Source organism: Schistocerca gregaria, chromosome X (assembly GCF_023897955.1).
Source record: "Schistocerca gregaria isolate iqSchGreg1 chromosome X, iqSchGreg1.2, whole genome shotgun sequence".
Lineage (NCBI taxonomy): Eukaryota > Metazoa > Arthropoda > Insecta > Orthoptera > Acrididae > Schistocerca > Schistocerca gregaria.
Window position 1 is genome coordinate 490,036,646 of NC_064931.1, and position 19,836 is coordinate 490,056,481.

Below are 19,836 nucleotides of genomic sequence, written 5' to 3' on the forward strand. Positions count from 1 at the left end.
CCACAGCAACTCACATCCTCCTTCCTGGATCTTCACCATACAACCAGCAGTGCTGTATGGTGCCATCGCCCTTGCCAGCGTAACAAAGGCCTCTAACAAAGAAACAGTGGTTCAACTATTAATGACAGAATAGGATATCTGGTGAATATGGTAGCCTCTCTGCATGCAGTTGAGTTGACACCAAGGAATTTGTCCACAAGATAAAATACACACACATGTAACTGTTACTCTACTCCTGTTGTGAGAGTCGTTGCTTTTGTTTTCTTGAGTTGATAGTCATCCATTTAAATGACACTGATTACATTTTATTAACTTTGCAGGCAGAAATAGATGGCCGCCAAGAAACATTCCGTGCTTTGAAAGAGAGTGGCATAGCATTGGGAGCAGATGTTGAGAATAGTTTAGCACACCTGGAAGAATTACGTCGGACTCTTGGAGCTGCTTGGGATGACAGACGTCAGAAACTGAACCAGGCACTTGAACTGCAGCAGTTCCGTGCGCAGGCTGATCAAGTGGACAGCTGGTTGGCCACGAAAGAGGCATTCCTAAACAATGATGACTTGGGGGTAAGAATGTAGTATGTAATGAATTGAACATTTGAGAATTGTTATAAATTATGTAAAGATGTGGACTATGATAGGAATAAAGCTGTGTCATTCATGAGTTCAAGGCATGAATAAACATGACACTGGATGGAGGTTGCAGGCTACAAAATAATTTGTTATAATTTTGTGAAGATAATAGGTGGCAATACTACATGGACCGGCTGTGGTTTGTTTTGAAGCTCTGAGTGCATTCTTTCTCCCTGTCTCTCTTTGTAGGGCCATGTTACTTGACAGTCTTCTGTAAATTTTCTGCTTGTAGATTGTAGATTGTATTTTATTGGTCCTGTTGTCTACATAGCAGCTTATGCATAAGACATTGGACAAGTAAAGTTATAAATATACAGGCTGAAAGTAATTTCAAGGCATACATATGTAAGCTTACAATAATACACTTTACACGTAAGTAAGTATTTATATAACACATTTCATAAATTTAAATATTCTTCAATGGAGTAAAAGCAGTGATGCTGTAAATATGACTTTACAGATTTTCCAAATGTATTGACCTCATTGATAGCTTTTATGTTTTCAGGAAGTTTGTTATAAAGCTTAACTCCCATGTGAAAAGTACCTTTTTGGCACAGTGCTGTGCTGATTTGAGTCATATGTAAGTTTCTGTTTTGTCTGGTAAAGTGCTCATGTATATCACAGTTTTTTTTGTTGTCTCCGGTCCTTGCCTATTACATTTAATTTAAAGAACAAAAGGGTTTCCATAATGTATACACATGGTAATGGGGGAATACCAGATTTCTTAAACAGGGGTTTACAAGAGTCTCTAGGCTTGCACCCAAACAAGATTCTAATGGCCCTTTTTTGTAGTTTAAAAGTGCTATTAGCTGTTTTAGAGTTTCCCCAGAAGGTGACCCCATATCTAAGACGAGAATGAAAGTACGCATGATATGCATTCAATACTGTTTTCTCACTACAGCATGATTTTAATGAACAAAGAAGATAACATGTTTTGCTCAGTTCAGAACTGAGATATTCAATATGCTTATTCCATCTGATGTTACTCTGCAGCCAAAGTCCTAAGAATTTGGCTTCAGTACTGTTACCAACTGGCTCATCATTGATAGAGACTGATGGGATAAACATGTACTTGTTAGGAACATTGTGGAATTTTAGAGCAACGGTTTTCTTACTGTTTATTACAAGCTGATTACTCTGTGCCCAGTTACTAAGTTGTTTCGTGACCGTGTATACTGTCTGCTGTAACTGTTCATCGTTGCCTCCTTTTAGTAGAATCGTGGTGTCATCTGCAAATATGATTGTTTTGTGTGCATCAATATTTAAGCTTAGATCATTTATGTACAGAAGAAACAGAAGGGGTCCCAATACGGATCCTTGGGGTACACCACATTTTATTTGTTTATAGTCAGATAAGTGATTAGATACAGTTTTTAGTTCAATATTTGTGTGCTTGACGCACACTGCCTGCATACGATTTGTCAGGAAGGAACTGATCCACTTGTTGGACAGACCTCGAATACTATATCTTTCTATCTTTGATAGCAGAATTTTATGGTCCATCATGTCAAAAGCTTTTGACAAGTCAATAAAGACTCCTATTGTTTCCTGTTTTTTGTCCATCAGGTTTAGAATGGAATTGATGCACTCATAGATAGCAGTTGTTGTTGACCTCTTATTTCTGAATCCACGTTGTTCATTACATAGGATGCTGTTTTTATTAATAAATTTCATAAGTTTCTCATACATCACTTTTTCCAGTACTTTAGAGATGCAGGAGGAAATTGTGATGGGTCTGTAGTTATTTACATTGTCTTTATCCCCTTTTTTAAATACAGGAATAACTTTTGATGTTTTCAACACATCAGGGAAAGTGCCTGCCTGAAGTGAGCAGTTGCATAAATGTGTGAGTACTTCAATCAGGTTTGATGCGCTCTTCTTTAACATTGTTGCAGGTATACCATCAATACCTGCCAATTTGGAATTTTTTAGTCCTTTTATTGCTTTAGCTACTTCATCTTGTGAAACAGAACTGATGTAAATTGATCCTCTACATGCCCTTATTTTATATTCATTTGCCTGGGTGCTCTTAAAGTTTGACTGTAACATATTTTCAGCAACACCTGTGAAAAAGTTGTTAAATGTGTTGGCTACTTCTAAGGGGTTTGTTACTTTTTTACTTTTATGTGATATATTATATTTTTCCAAGGTTGTCTGTATTCTCCGCATTCTTTTTTTATAACACTCCACATAGCCTTTGATTTATTAGCTGAATTATAAATGATTTCATCATTATGCATTATTTTTGCTGCTTTTATTACATTTCTTAATATTTTGGAGTGTTTCTTATAGTATGCGCGTACTACAGGTGAGGAATTTTTTGAGTTACATATTTCATTAAGTAGTCTTTTCTTCTGGCATGAAACTCTTATTCCCTTTGTGATCCAGCTGTTTGTTCTAGAGTTTCCCCGTATGGTTAATGTTTTCAGTGGGAACGCAAGTTCAAAGAAATGGGTTAATACATAATGAAAGTGTTGAATTTTTCATTTATGTCGTCCATTTTGTACACTCCTAGCCATTTTTCTTTCTGTAATAAGTTGTTGAAGTAGTTCACATTATGCTGATTATAACTTCGATATGCTGTTCTGAAAGACATGTTGTTAATAATACTGCCTTGTACTTTTATGCTTAATATTTGAGCAAGATGATCACTAAAACCTGCATTGAAAATTCTTAGTGAGGTGTTGTGTAAACTCTTCTTGACTAGAAACTGATCAAGAGCTGTTTGGCAAGTTTCTGATGCTCGGGTAGCTGCTTTTACTTCAGCCTTTAAATTGTTGGACATTGCAAGGTTCAAAATGGTCTCCCTATTTCCACTATTCGTGAGGAAGTCAATATTGAAGTCCATACAGATTATCAATTCACAATCCATTTTATTTACTTTATTTAGTAGTGACTCCATTTTGTTTAAGAAAAGTTCAAAATTCCCGGATGGTGATCGGTAAACTGTAGCAATAACCAGGTTGAACTGAGTAATTTTTATAGCTGCAATTTCATAATCCTTTTCGACATTTGCCCTAGTTAAGTCAGGTAGTGTAATAAAATCTACATTATCCTTTGTGTAAATTGCTACCCCACCTTGCTTGTTGTTTTTCCTGCAGTAGTAAGTAGCCAAGACAAATTTGTTTATTTTCGTATTCTGGATTAATTCTGGGTTAAGCCAGTGCTCAGAAATGCATAACACTGAGATATCATTAAGTTCGTGTGTTAATAGAACGTTAATTTCATCGATCTTATTACGCAGGGATTGCACATTATGGTGAATTGACCACATTCATTCCTTTTTGTTTGGATATATAATAAATTTTGAGTCATTACTTATACTGTTGCCTTGCTGATACAAAAATACAGGTATGCAGTTTGTCACATTACAGTTATGCTCTAAAAACATAAATTACTTTTAAATGAATCATAAGGTATTTGTGATATAAACTGATTAAATATAAAATGAGTATTAATAGTAGACATCAGTCTAGTGTAATATTTGAAAATCGTAGCAACAAAGAATTGAAAGAATCTTAGAAAATGTAAAGCAAACTGGAAGTTGGCTTTTAGACAGGAAAAAAAATATAGATGTCATCACAGCAATGTAGCTAAGACAAACATCTGGTAGTATTTCCAATAAAGAAAATAAAGTGTGATGTTTAATGAGTTGTGAATAATATATGTCAGTGGAAAGTAGGCAACCATCTAAACATTCTGTCATTGTCTTTACCAGCAAGTTGAAATTAATTCAAAGTACTCTGGAGTCCAATGAAATATGCAGCTGAGCACTCATACACTTTGTATTATATCTAGCCACAACATTAGGTTACACTCATGTTCGTAAGTCACACTTGATACAGCCTATTGGTTGTTATATTAGTTAGTGTTACACGTAAATTACATTATAGGTTGAACTATGAACATATAAGGGAAAAAGTGAAATGCGTTTTTAGAGTAGACTGTATTAGTTCTAACAAGATAGAATTATTATTCAATTATTGGTCCATCCAGTGTTTCAGGAAATATGAAAATTCTTTAATACCTAGAAACTTTTTATTTAGTGTTAAAAATATTTTCTGTATTTCTTTTTTTTTAATTCTATACAACAAGGGGCATCCCAATTTCCTTTTTGTCTGTATATAAACAATGTTCTCTTCCAGGATTCACTGACCAGTGTAGAAGCTCTGTTGCGAAAACACGAAGCATTTGAAAAGACGCTAGCAGCACAAGCAGGCCGTGTTGAAGAACTAGAGCGGTTTGCACATGAACTAGTTGCTGAACACCACTATGATAGTGCAGGTGTTTCGCAACGTCTCGGCGCTGTGTGTACACGCTGGAATCGACTCAGGGAAAGCGCTGCAAACAGGCGATGCAGACTCCAGGAATCTCGACAACTGCAACAGTTTCTTCGCAATATGTATGAGGTAATATTAATAAATTCAGCATCTGAGTTGTTTCTGTTTACATTTCCTTTCTATTCCTTTTATATTTATTTCTTGATGTTCATACAAAATTGGAAAATTCTATGTGGAATACAAACAACGGGTAACAGAAGGTAATCACTCAGGAGCAGAGGATGGATACATAAATAGTTACTGATACATATGAAGGAAATGGTGGAAATCAGAGGGACAAAATCAGGAGAATGAGGTGATTGATCCAAAAATTCATAATTTTAATCACTAGGGCTATCCTGTTATCGAAGCACCTCTCATTGTTTTGATAAAATGTGTATCCTTTTGTAGTCTTAGGCCCACTCCTCTGTATTTTATATTTCACTTAGTATAGAAGACTTTTGAAGTTTTCACCAGTTGTTGTTTTGGTCTTCAAAATGTTGTTAGTAAGATACTATTTGCGATCCAAAAATCGTTGACCATAATCATTCCATCTGGTGAAGTGGACTTCATCTTTGTTGGTTCAGGGCCACTGCCATGATTGCAGTATCATTTATATTGTGAAGTGATGAACACATCTCTATAACAGTAACAAACTGGCAAAAAGTGTCATTTACATTCTTTGTAAAATGCTTCAAATATTGCTCAGAACACCCATTTTTAATTTTTTATATTGGGTAACATCAACAGATGTGATGAACATGTTGCCCCAACATTTCTCACAATTAATTGTCAATGTAAGATATACTGTACTATTTCTTACAACGTGCCTTTTAGTGTTATCTGTTTTGTTCACCATTACTCACTTATCACCCAACCGGGCAGTTTCTCAATGTCTTCCTATGTGATTATTGTTTTGTAATATCCTTCAACTGGATTACATTCAAGAGAAGTTTGGATTCATTTGTCCATATTTAAAACATTGAAAATGAAGGAAATTTTAAATGAATTTGTGATAGCAAAATTTTATGATGGCATGAAATTGAAGCCAATTCATTTGAACTTAATGCTGGCAATATGACCACTTAAAAGAGCAATATAAATAAAACTTGAAATGCACTAATTTTTGTAGTGAGAACAATTGCAGTATTCATGTTTTAAATCTTCCGTTTGACAAAGGTTCACTATATCTCTATAAAATAATGACTTAAACATTTTGTTATGTCTGGTGCATATTCTATGCATTCTTTGAACAGTTTGTTAGGACACTAACTACCAAATGATCAGGACTGCATGCTAATTTTTGCTTTAACCTTTTATTGCATTATAACACAGACAACAATCGAGCGAAGACTGAGCAGCAACTGAGCTAAGACTGACATTTGCAACGTCAAATGCATCCATTATGTAAAATCACAATATTAAAACAGGAAATAGTGCTTTGTTCAATTTCCTACTTTTTCGATTTGATATTGTAAATTTAAAGATAAATTAGACATGCATTGAACTTGGTTTGGACATAAGTTAGAACATACAATATTTATGCTGATGATAATTTAGAAACAGTAACTTCTGAAAGTATGTGACTTACGTTGAGTTATATTCAATTTTTGCAGTAAATAGGTTTTGATATTCCTAACATACCCTCAATATTACGAAGTTGTGGAAATAGTTTCATACATTGGTACTCATCTATAAACAGGTAATAATGGTAATGTAACACTAATGTACCTCTACAATTACCGATGTCTGGTACCATAGTTTGCAGTTGACATGGAATCAAAGTGTTCCACAAATCAAGTCATGAGATGTCAACTTAACACAATATTCCTACTGCATGATTCTGTAGAATAAAGAATTTTTTCATCTTAGCTGCAGTGGCCCAGATGATGATGCAGTTGGAAAATTTGGCAGTATGTAAAGCAAGGTAGCAATCCCATTGACAGGCCAACACATGTGGAACAGATGTTTAAAAATTAAAGAAATAATACCAGAGTTTTCGAGTGAAACAGCTTAACTCAATATTGCAAAGCCTCATATTGTGCAGTTCCTGACACGTGAAAATTATTTATAGATACTGGTAGCAGAGATTAATGAACACACACTAAATGAAAGTCATTGTTGGAATTGATTGGCATATGATTTTTGAAACACTTGTACACTCATAGTTGCTTTTCTCTTGACATAAAAATACAACTCATATTATTTATTCCCTTCATTACAGAGCTAAACTGCTTCAGTATACTATTCATCTGTAAACTGGGCCAACAAATGTTGTAGAATGTAAAACACAACAGTTTTACTAACCTTTTCATCATAATAACATTTATTTACTGAATTTAATATAAGTCTGTCAGTGTGAAAGTATGTATTTCTAATTTTCTTAACACTTTATTTATCTTATCTTATACCATAACTGAGACAGATACTGATAGTGCTTTTAATGTGTGGGATCCAGACAAATTTTCCATAATATTTTTTACCTTCTTTCTCAGGTGGAAGGGTGGATCCATCAGAAAATGCAAACAGCTAGTGATGAAAACTACCGTGATCAGTCAAATCTTCAGAGCAAGATACAGAAACATGCAGCCTTTGAGTCTGAGCTCTCTGCAAATCGTGGTCGTGTAGCTGCTGTGTCTGACGAAGGAGAGACACTAATTGGTGCAGGGCACTTTGCAAGCATGGAGATTAGAACCAGACTTGATGAGTTAGATACTGCATGGAGGCAGCTGCAAGAAAAGTCACACCTCAAGAGGGAGAGACTGAATGATGCCTACCAGGTAATCTACAAAAATTTCAAGTCTGATTACAAACTGTGTGACAGTTGGATCTTAGTCATGTATTGCTATTGTAATAAGTTGAAAAAATACCAAAAGATAATTCCTTTTACCTTCATTTCCATTTTCCTCATATTTACACTAGCGCAGTTTTAGAATACTTCTCTCTCTTTTACAGGCTTTATTGTTTGGCCGCACTTTAGATGAATTAGACACTTGGATGGATGAAGTTGAATTACAGCTACAATCAGAGGACCATGGAAGAGACTTGGCAAGTGTCACTCATCTATTAAAGAGACATTCACTGTTGGAAAATGATGTGCATAGCCATGCTGAGACAGTGGAACAAGTGAAGGATCAGGCTGCTGCCTTTAAACGCTCCAACCATTTCATGTGTGATGAAATCCAAGAACATGCAACTGCTGTTATTAAGAGGTAAATTTTGCAAATTATTTGTTATTATATATTAGAGGCTATTATTCACGTTTTGCTTTTGTTCTTATTTATGACAACGAAAATTAACAAGGAAATGTCATGATGTCTAGGTATCATTCCCTTCAAGAGCCAATGCAAATAAGGAGAGAGAATTTGGAAGATGCTTTACTCCTGCAGCAATTCCTAAGAGATACAGAAGATGAACTGCAATGGATAGCAGAAAAAGAGCCATTGGCTGCATCTACGGATTTGGGAAACAGTTTGATAGCAGTTCAAAGCCTTCAGAAAAAGCATCAGGTGAAACATTTGCAGTACTTAGGAATGATGTGATATGAAAGTTTTTTATTTTCTGCAAGTGCTCTTACGTAAAAGTGACCTTTATATTCATTTTAATCAATGTTTCTGATGGCCTTTGCAATCTATTAAGACTCGTATCAAACACCAGTTATGAATATTTGGCACAATTGAAGATAGCAACAAGGAAAATATGGCTCTACCTGAACAAGTTTTTGATTAGTCTAGTCCTCTGTTGGCTCTTCATTATCTTTAAAATGGTTATTGTTATATGAATTTGGTATAAAATGCCTACTGTGCTGTTTTACTGTAGTGTATTAGTCGTCTATTGTAATGCAAAGTAATTTTGAAATGTAGTCCTAGAATTTGAAAATAAAGTAAAATCCTTGTTTTCTTTAATTGCAATGGCTTGGAACATTCTCTCGGTGTGTTCTTAGATTCTCGAGCACTACCAAATGCAGAATACAAAGTATTTGTACCGATGTGACAAAATTCATGGGATACCTCCTATATTGTGTTGGACCACCTTTTTCCCAGTGTAATGCAGCAGCTCGATGTGGCATGGACTCAAAAACTCATTGCAAGTCCCCTGTAGAAATATTGAGCCATGCTACCTCTACAGCTGTCCATTACCGCGAAAGTGTTGCTTGTACAGGATGTTTTGCATGAACTGATCTCCTGATTATGTCCATACATGTTCAATGGGGTTCATTTTGGGCAATTTGGGTAGCCAAATCATTCACTTGAATTGTCCATGTAAAGACAGCCCACACCTTTAGAGAGCCACCTTCAGCTTGCTCAGTGCCTTGTTGAGAACACACTCTTACCAACTGAAATCAGTCCTCATATGACGAGGCCACAGTTTTCCAGTCATCTAGGGTTCACATGATATATTTACGAGCCTAGGAGAGGCACTGCAGGCAGTGTCATGTTGTTAGCAAAGGCACACATGTCAGTTGTCTGCTGCTTATTTCACACTGTGTTGCCTGTTTGTTGACACTGATGGCTTTACGCAAACACCACTGCTCTCTGTCATTAAGTGAAAGTCTCAACCACTGTGTTGGCCATGGCTAGAGGTAATGCCTGAAATTTGATGTTCTTTGCACACTCTTGACAGTGTGGAGCAGCCGGCTACGGTGGCCGAGCGGTTCCAGGTGCTTCAGCCCGGAACCACGTGACTGCTATGGCCGCAGGTTTGAATCCTGCCTCTGGCACGGATGTGTGTGCTGTCCTTCAGTTAGTTAGGTTTAAGTAGTTCTAAGTTCTAGGGGACGGATGACCTCAGATATTAAGTCCCATAGTTCTCAGAGCCACTTGAACCAACAGTGTCGAGCTCCGAATATTGAATTTCCTAACAATGTCCAAAATTAAGTGACCCATGCAGCTAGCTTCAACTACCATTCCACATTCGGAACCTGTTAATTCCCATTGTACCGCCATAATCACATCAGAAACATTTTCGCATGATTCACCCAAGTAAAAATGACAACTTCAACAATGGACTGCCCTTTTAAACAACACTGACAAAGTCGTATGAATCCCTTATTTTCCAAAAACAAACGTAATGTATTCTGAACAACTGTATGCAAAGTTGTATACATCAAGTAATCTCTAAAACCACATAGCATAAACTCTGTGACATGCCTCCTTGAGGAGGTTATTGAGGAGCTATTCATAGGCAGAATGACTACTTTCAGGATCACAATAAAATGACCACAGATGAATTTTCACTGTTTGGAAGAGAGGAAACTCATACAGGACCATATCTAAGATATTAAGATGATTTTGTAGTTTCTAGATTTTGAACCCTTCAGGAAATGTTTGTTATTTGCCTGGCGTGTAACCAGACATATCATATGACTTAAACATGAGTCAATACAGGTAATAGACTGAGTTCTACCCTAAAGAGAGTTACCATTAAGTCTTAACTAATTAGGCCAACACAATATCCTTGGTATGGAGGAGAAGTATTGGCACTTGTTAATTACATTGGCTTGGAATAGTTATTAACTCACAAACACAGATAAACATATTAAAAATCACATGTGAATATTCATATTTAAACTCCATGGATGGCAGCACCATAGTTATACTTTTAATGATATTGGCAGCATTATGTAGTGTTAACCCAATTGGAATATGGAGAATCAGGTGTGGACTTGTCAGGGTGGTTGTTTCAACCTTCTCATCCTGAATGTGCCCTTTCACTAGTTGGGACTCTTGTACAGAGTACAGCCATACTCCAGACCCACATCCAGCAGGCAGCGGGTGGGGGCTGAAGTTTGCTCCACTGAACTCTTGTTTCTTGGCTGTATGCTATCTGCTGTCAGGATCCTGACCCAGTCTTTAGACAGCATAGTGTGGCAAAGAGTGGAGCATTCTTTCTTGGCAGGCAGTGGCTTGTAACAAAGGCAGTGTAATCCAATACATGAACTGGAAGCCAGCTGACGGTGTCTGACGACAGTAGTCGCTAAATGGGTGGCGGCTAATAGCATTCTTTTTTAACACACAGCTCTATTTGTGTTAGGTGCAGAAATGTATGGAAAGTTATTCAATTTAACGATGCTGACTGATGTAGATGGCTGCACCAGCTTATGGGTATTGCGGGACAATGCTGCTCTAAACCACATGACAGTGGCCTGCTTCAGTGGTCACAGATTCATTGCCCTTCACTGGCAGGGTGCAAATGTATATGCACCCTGACGTTGTGTTCATGTGGATGCGACAGATGTTACAGACACACTCTCATGATGCTGAAATGGCATACCGGATTTTGATAACACACCTGGTTGCTGAATGGTAGCTGTAACAATGCATGGGGGCCAGAGAGGGTGGTTTAATGGTGAAACAGATGCTTGCAACAATCTATGGCTGTTGTGTTGTCATCAGATGATGATCTGCAAGAGGTGGCTTATGATGATACATAGCATAAACTTCCAACTCTAACTGATATGTTATGAATGGACCCATAAATTCATGTAAATGAACCCACATAAATTGCCAATCACAAATGCAAGAATTACACATTTGATTACTGCTGCCAAATGAAGGAAAGTATTTTTACTGTTGTGTAACTGTTAGATGATAGTTCAATTAAATCTGATCTTGGATAAATAGTTGAGAGTATTTTCATTTGTTTTTGTTTTTATAGGCACTGGAGGCTGAACTTGCAACAAGAGAGCCTGTTGTTGCTAGTCTTTCCAGTAGAGCACAACAAATGATTCGCAGTGGCCACTTCGCCTCAGCGAGAATAGAGAACTGCAGCTCAGAACTTGTTGAACGGTTTGCTCATTTGAGAGATTTGGCAAGTGTGAGAAGGCTGAGACTATTGGATGCAGTTGAATCACAAATGGTATATACTGTTGCAGAAATCTGAATAACACTATAAACCTAAAGCAGGAAAAGTGCATTATCTGACATATTGTAACTTTGTTTTCAGTTTTATGCAGAGGCTAATGAGGCAGAAACATGGCTTAGAGAAAAGAAACCCTTTGCAACATCTACAGATTCTGGAAAAGACGAAGATTCAGTGCAGTCGCTGATGAAGAAGCTGGAAGGTCTTGAGCGTGATCTTAAGTCATTTGAAAACAATATTATACGTCTTTCTAAATTAGCAAAAGGATTAGTAGAAAGGGGACACTTTGATAGTCAGAATATCAAGGAAAAACAAGTAAGTATTAGTGCCTTAAACCCCTCTTCTCTGGGGAGGGGTAGTTACATGTACATGTGTGAATGTTGCTGAGCCTAGACATTTCATTTCAGTAGCCCTAATCGTGTATATTGCATTTAATGCTGATTTTTTCCCCCATCTTCAGCAAGTAATTCTTTGCATCCTGTTGTACTTTTACATAACTGCATATGAACTGTGTGCAGTATTACTGTTGCCATTACATTAAATTCCTGGGTTGTAGGACAATTTCTCATGTGGTAATGAGTTTTGTTAAATACCCATCTGAGATTCACTATTGATTCTTAAACATGTATAATAGTATTTTTTACAGTCGTGTCAATCAGTAAAAACGGAACCCATGTAGGATTACTTTGTTCTCTCTCTCTCTCTCTCTCTCTCTCTCTCTCTCTCTCTCTCTCTCTCTCTCTCCCCCCTCTCCCCCCTCTCCCTTCCCCCCCTCCCCCACTTGCAATTGTCTGGTTTTTGAAAATAATTTCCAGAAATGTACTACATGATACTGGAATGCACATAGCTTGATATCGTAGATTATGTACGTAATGATACACAAATTATGAGAATTACAAAACGGTAAATGATTTTTTACTTCACTGAATCTGAGAGGTTTTCAAACTGCACTGAATTCTGAGCCTCTAAATGTCATGTTTTAAAATCAAAGGTTCTGGATATGTTCCTGGGGAATCCTGTCACCCTCCTCACCATCCCCACTCTCCACAAAATATGTGTGCAAATCACCATAGTGACAAAGTTACCGTGGGCACTGCCCTCAGTATGTAAGACTCATAATCGTATGTTCTACTTAATGTAAACCCAAATCTTCACATTTGACTTTGTCAACTTTGCTGCTCAACAAAGCAAACTGCCTGAATGAGATCACCACAATAGTTTCCAGTACACCTGCAGACACCACTGTAAGATAACTGAAGCAAGATTCGTATAAAAACTTTATATTTTGTCACTCAGTGTGTCAGTTATCTTTTTCTGTCCATTGCAGTCAGAGATGTGTGTAGGTTTTTGGATAATGGAAACTGATGCAATGGCGTGCATTCAGTCCATCTCAGAGCAGTGTCAAACCATTGTCATAGACAATCCACAGTCATGCAGTGCTTCACTGTGAAGTTAATGCTGTAGGTGGAATATTACAGTTCTCACAGCTACATAGGCAAGGTGCCTGACACCCTGTGCAGTAGTCACACTCCGTGGCCTGTGTGTAACTCTCTAGCACCGACTCAAAAAAAGTGCATCATTGTCCTAGCAGTATGTGTGAACTGAAAAGTAACAGTATGCCCTGGACATCAGTAATTCTCTACAACTGGAATTCCCTCACATTAAGATATTGCATCCTTTGATATTAGCAAAGCATTCTGGCACTTACCTCTGTGTATACGTTTGGACAACTCTTCAGTAACACAGCTTGATGTAATGCTAACCTTTCTGGTCAGACAAAACAGGATGCTGCTGGTTTGGATTCATTTGGACCATTTTGTTGTGGATTTCACATTTTACACAATGTTTACTGTGTGAATACCCACTACAGAGACTAAAAGCACCCATCAGGAGCATCCAATAAATGTAGATACAGAACAATAGAAATTGTATTGTGATGCCCTATGTGCACATTTACTTACATATGTTATAAAAATAAAAATTAGACACAAATGAAACTCTTGCTAGTGTAATGTTTTGGAATATAACTGAATATATGTGTGTGATCTGCAAAGCCGAACCAGAGTGCCCTAATAATTTTCTTCTTCTTCTTCTTCTTCCTCTTGTTTATATAGGCTGAGATTGAAGCACAGTTCAAAGAGCTCCAACAATTATGTGAGCAGCGTATGATGCGATTACAAGAGTCGCAGAAGTTTTTCAGATTTCTTCGTGAAGCTGATGAGGTTTCAGAATGGATAGGTGACCAGACAGTTCTGGCTGCATCTGAGGATTATGGTCGTGATGTGGAACACGTTGAACTACTTATTCAGACTTTTGAATCCTTCCTTTCTGGATTAGCTGCCAGTGAAAATCGTGTTATTTCCTGCTTAGATACTGGCAGAGCTCTTATCGCTGAGGAAAATGCAGAGGCAGAACGTATCCGTGTTAAACTTGATGACACCCAGCAGCAGTGGGAAGACTTAAAGGAGCTGGCCCATGCACGTCAAGAGGTAATTGCTATTATTTAACTATCTTTAAATTAATAAGACAACTACAGTAAATGTGGTCACTTTAAAAATTGCATGACTAATTAACAACAGTATCTCATGTTCACTATTAGTACTGGAGTTTACGTTAAAATAATGGAAAATTAATTTTATTTTCTTAGGCCTTAGCTGGAGCAAAGCAAGTACATGTTTTTGATCGTACTGCTGATGAAACTATTGCATGGATCCAAGAAAAGGAAGCAAATTTATCAACAGAAAGCTATGGCCAAGATCTTGAAACCATCCAGGTTCTGGTTCGCAAGCATCAGGGATTTGAGACGGATTTGGCAGCTGTGAAAGAGCAGGTATATATATATATCTCCCTCTCCCTCTCTTCTTTACTCCCCTTTCTTACTCCTCTCTCAGCCATTCTCTGTTCTCTCACTCACGTCTTCAATCTAGCCGTTAATTCTTTAATCTTTTTGCCCCCCCCCCCCCCCTTCTTCCTCTTTTGTCCCTTCCTCATCACTCTCTCCTTCTTTCTGTCCATCAATATGCCTATCATTAGTACCTGCTGCTGATGATTATTATTGTTTCTATCTGAGGTATGCCATATTTGTGCTAATATTTCTAGGTTGAAATGGTGGGTGAGGAAGCTAGCAGACTTGCAGATTTGTTCCCTGATGCCAGGGATCACATTGAAGTAAAACATGAAGATACCTTAGAGGCATGGAATGACTTGCTGGAAAAGGCTGCTCAGAGGAAGGACAAATTGCACCAGGCAGCAGAACTTCAGGCTTACTTTGATGAATATCGAGATCTAATGTAACTATATTTAAGATTTTCTATAATATTTAGATTTACATAGTACTGAGTATAGGGGAAGCTTTACTATATTCAGGGCAGTTTTAGGCAACATTCAGTTGTATATACAGAAGCGTTCATTAAATTTAGGATTGTATAATATTATAAATATTAAGATTAGTTTAGTGTAATACTTCATGATGTCCTAGGTAACAAACTTAATAATTTTATTAAAAATTATAAAAGAGTATAACACACTGTTAATGCATTTAATTTTGTTTTTAGGGCATGGATTAATGAGATGATTGCTAAGCTTACAGCTCCAGAACTGGCTCAAGATGTTGCAGGTGCTGAAGCCCTCATTAACAGGCATGAGGAGTACAATCAAGAAATACTTGCACGGACTGATTCTTTCACAAATTTCTACGATAAAGGGGATGATCTGATAAGGAAGGTAAAGCAGCTGTCTCTCTCTCTCTCTCTCTCTCTCTCTCTCTCTCTCTCTCTCCCCCCCTCTCTCTCTCTCTCTCTCCCCCCCCCCCCTACCACCCTCCGTCTTTCCCCTCTCCCCCCTGCCGCGTGTGCGTGCGTGTGTGTGCGTGTGTGTGTGTGTGTGTGTGTGTGTGTGTGTGTGTGTGTGTGTGTGTGCGTGTGTGTGCGTGTGTGTGTGTGTGTGTGTGTGTGTGTGTGTGTGTGTGTGTGCGTGTGTGGGTGTGTGTGTATCATGCATCATGCGGCCAGCACACGGAGTACCCAGATGGAGTGCTTAGAGTGTAGAGGAAGTTTATGGGCATTATATTTCAAAATAGCGTATTCCCTTCAAAGGGAAAGACCTAAGAAACTCAAGACTCTCAAGGGCACAACTACTTTGTGTTTGTAGCTGTTGGATTTGTCTAGTGATATTCAAAGTACTGATCTTGTTATTGGAATTATCAATTTTGTTAATATAGTGCAGACATCAATTATAAGAAGACCGAATAATTCGAAAAACATGATTTGTATAGCCAGCCTGGGAAACATAATTGTTCGTTCCCAATTACTTTAGAAGCAGCAAAAATTTAATACATTGTCAATGGACATTTTTTTTTATGTTTACTGCTTTTCGGTGGTGAAATAAATCAATGGTAACAAGTGAAAATTTGTGCCAGACCAGGACTCGAACCACCTGCTACCATTGATTCATTTCAATGCCCAGATGTGGCTAACATCATTAAAATTGTTGGCAATGTATTTGGACGGCCACTGGATCAAGTAAGGTGTCTGTTGAAACTTCCTGGCAGATTGAAACTGTGTGCCAGATTGAGACTCGAACTCCGGACCTTCGCCTTTCACGGGCAACTGCTCTACCAACTGAGCTACCCAAGCACGATTCACGCCCTGTCCTCACAGCTTTACTTTCACCAGTACCTTGTCTCCTACATTCCAAACTTTACAGAAGCTCTCCTGCAAACCTTGCAGAACTAGCACTCCTGAAAGAAAGGATATTGCGAAGACGTCACTGTCGTAAAACTTTTAATTGGCCCTCTAATATGGTTGGCTTGTCAGACATCGATAGTGTGTGATAAATAGAAGCACCTATCCCAATGCTAAACCAGTCGTGCCCTGAGGAAGGCCATTGCAATTCGGCTGAAACATCAGTTTTAGTTTATTATTATTGTTGTTAGTTTTTAGCAATGCCGTGGCTTAATACCCAGAAGAATTTTAATCACTATGACACCAGCCGCGGAAGCCTACGTTCTTATATCAGTGACCTGTATGGGCAGGAAATCTACCAACACATATGAAAACAGGAGCTGCTGAGGAAGAAGAAGGTGAAACTACTGAATGATTTGGCGTGCCTTAAAAGGGCCGAGATCTCCATTTCATTCCAAAATTCATCAGGGTACGACCACAAATCGATATGAGAAGAGCAAGAACCATTTACTATTGGGCCAGCCATGCATTATTAAGGGAGAGGATACTACACCTCTGGAGCTTCATAGACTACAACAACAGCTAACTGTACAGCATGCATTTATGGCTGTCAACTACGTTATCTACGAACGACTGGGATAACATCAACCGAATAACCCACAACCAGGCCTGTATGGAGGAGGACCTGGTCAGCAATCGACAGAAAAAGAAATTTGAGGAGCTCACCGGAAACATATCAACACAGACCATCAGTGAGGCTGCGATTTGGCGTGCCTTAAAAGGGCCGAGATCTCCATTTCATTCCAAAATTCATCAGGGTACGACCACAAATCGATATGAGAAGAGCAAGAACCATTTACTATTGGGCCAGCCATGCATTATTAAGGGAGAGGATACTACACCTCTGGAGCTTCATAGACTACAACAACAGCTAACTGTACAGCATGCATATATGGCTGTCAACTACGTTATCTACGAACGACTGGGATAACATCAACCGAATAACCCACAACCAGGCCTGTATGGAGGAGGACCTGGTCAGCAATCGACAGAAAAAGAAATTTGAGGAGCTCACCGGAAACATATCAACACAGACCATCAGTGAGGCAGCGACGTCAGTTCTGTCCAAAGGATTGAACTTCGCAGTTACGCCCACAAAGATTCCCACAAAAGAGATCATTCAATCTGTGGAGGCGTCACTCCACCAAGTACCACGTGTTGAAGAAGAAAAGATAAGGCAGGAAACTGTAAGAATTTTACAAACAGCAAAACCACCCAGAGCCAATATCACATGTGAAGAAAGACTGGCCATAAAGAAGGATATTGTGGTCCTACATGCGGACAAAGGAAACGCTGCAGTCCTGATGGACACTTCTGAATATGACAAGAAGATGGACGAACTGCTAAGCGATCCCATTTACAGAGTACTAAGGAGTGACCCGACGGCGAGGATAGGCAGAAATACGAAGGCCCTCGTAAAGGACTTGAGAATTGATCCTAACACAGCCAAGAGACTAATCACCAAGGTGCCTGTTCCTCCTGGAATCTACGGAGTACCTAAGCTCCATAAGGAGGGTTATCCGCTGAGGCCCATAGTGAACAGAATAGATTCACCTACGTATTATGTTGCGAAACATCTGGCATCTAAGTTACACTGTCTTGTGGGACAAACAGACTCCTACGTGAAAGACTCTTCACACTTCATACAACTGATTAGGGAATAGCGAATAATGCCCTCAGACATTATGGTTAGTTTTGACATCAAGTCTCTCTTCACTAATGTACCTATTGAGGAGACTATGCGCATTCTACAGGATCGTATCCCACCAGATATCTGCAATCTGGTGCGCTTGTGCCTGTCATCTATGTATTTCACCTGACGGGGAAAATATTACGAACAGTTAGATGGAGTGGCAATGGGTTCCCCGCTCTCCCCTGTAGCTGAGGACATCTTCATGGAAGCCTTTAAGCAAACGGCCCTAGCTTCTGCTCCGTTACGTTCCTGTTGTTGGCTACAATATTTGGACGACACATTCGTTATCTGGCCTCACGGTGAAGCGGAATTTGGAAACTTCCTCCAGCACTTAAATAGCCTGCAAAAAAATATAAAGTTCACACATGATACTGAAAACAATGATACCTTGCCATTTCTGGATGTGGAAGCAAACAGAGCTGCCGAAGGTAAACTGGGACACAAAGTGTACTGAAAACCAATGCACACAAATTGGTACCTGCACACGGAGAGCCACGACCACCCATCTCAAAAGTATTCTGTTCTGCATACTTTAACTGCCCGAGCCTACCAGATAAGGGATGAAAATAACATCAAACAAGAATTAAAGGATCTACAACACATGTGTCATCCACATATTGTAGCCAACAGCTATGATGACATCATAAGAAAGGTAGCTAAAAACAAAGGGAGCAGAACACGAGAAGAAGGCAAAGAAGAGAAGCTTCCACTGGTACACTTACCATATGTAAAAGGCATCAGTGAACGGCTAGGCAACGTCCTCTGCCAATGAGGTTTCAAACCGATTTTTTGAAGCAGTCACAGGATCCATGGAATGATAGGTTCCCCCTAGGATGTAGTCAACAATCTTAACACTGCAGGTGTTTATGAACTACGATGTGAGTGCGGAGCTGCCTACATAGGAGAAACAGGGAGACCTGTCAGCTTATGAGTAGCAGAACATGAACCCTATGTACAATTACAACAGCATAACAAATCGGCGATAGCGGAACACCACCGTGACTGTGGACAACCTATCAGGTTCCAGGAAGCCCGAGTATTGGTGAAAGAATCGTGGATGCGAGAATGCAAAATACGGGAGGCGATCAAAATTATTAAGCAGCCTGACATCATCAACAGAGAAAATGGCTACAAACTCCCGGCATCCTGGCTGCCGGTCATCCCAGCCCAACGGGCTGCGATCGGTCGTGGGGTAGAAGCTACACGGGACGTGGATGTATCTGCACAAACAACTGTAGAGCAACTGTCAGTCCACTTCCACGCACACCAGGAGGAAAACTTGTCGACCAGAAGCCGAACGCTGATTGGCGGACACCCACAAATAGCCTCTTCCCTTCCATCTTCCCTTACGTCATGTCTAGCCAATCATATTAGAGGGTGTGTCGTATAATTTTACATATATATGAATTTTTAGTGCGTACAGTGTCACGTCTTCCAGTGTCTCACAAATTTTTATTTTTAAAGAGGATCACTTAAGACTATTTCCATGGGTTTTTCCCTCAAATTTCTCCCTCAAATCACAAAATTGTCATCTGATGTAGTACAAACTGAAAAAATAAATTCCTTTTAAAGCACAGTTTCGTATATAA

The 19,836-nt window shown here is 38.7% G+C and overlaps 1 protein-coding gene across 8 annotated transcripts in view; it reads left to right on the top strand.

Moving 5' to 3' along the window:
* LOC126299183 (spectrin beta chain, non-erythrocytic 1) overlaps nt 1-19,836 on the top strand; it is a 440,083-nt gene that overhangs the window by 354,205 nt on the left and 66,042 nt on the right. For all 8 annotated transcript variants that reach the window (XM_049990953.1, XM_049990949.1, XM_049990952.1 and 5 more), the window contains 11 exons: nt 321-566; nt 4,778-5,041; nt 7,447-7,731; nt 7,907-8,163; nt 8,274-8,460; nt 11,609-11,809; nt 11,897-12,127; nt 13,927-14,301; nt 14,460-14,642; nt 14,912-15,102; nt 15,367-15,535. In XM_049990953.1, coding sequence (XP_049846910.1) covers nt 321-566; nt 4,778-5,041; nt 7,447-7,731; nt 7,907-8,163; nt 8,274-8,460; nt 11,609-11,809; nt 11,897-12,127; nt 13,927-14,301; nt 14,460-14,642; nt 14,912-15,102; nt 15,367-15,535 — 2,589 coding nt within the window. The remainder of the gene's footprint in view (nt 1-320; nt 567-4,777; nt 5,042-7,446; nt 7,732-7,906; nt 8,164-8,273; nt 8,461-11,608; nt 11,810-11,896; nt 12,128-13,926; nt 14,302-14,459; nt 14,643-14,911; nt 15,103-15,366; nt 15,536-19,836) is intronic.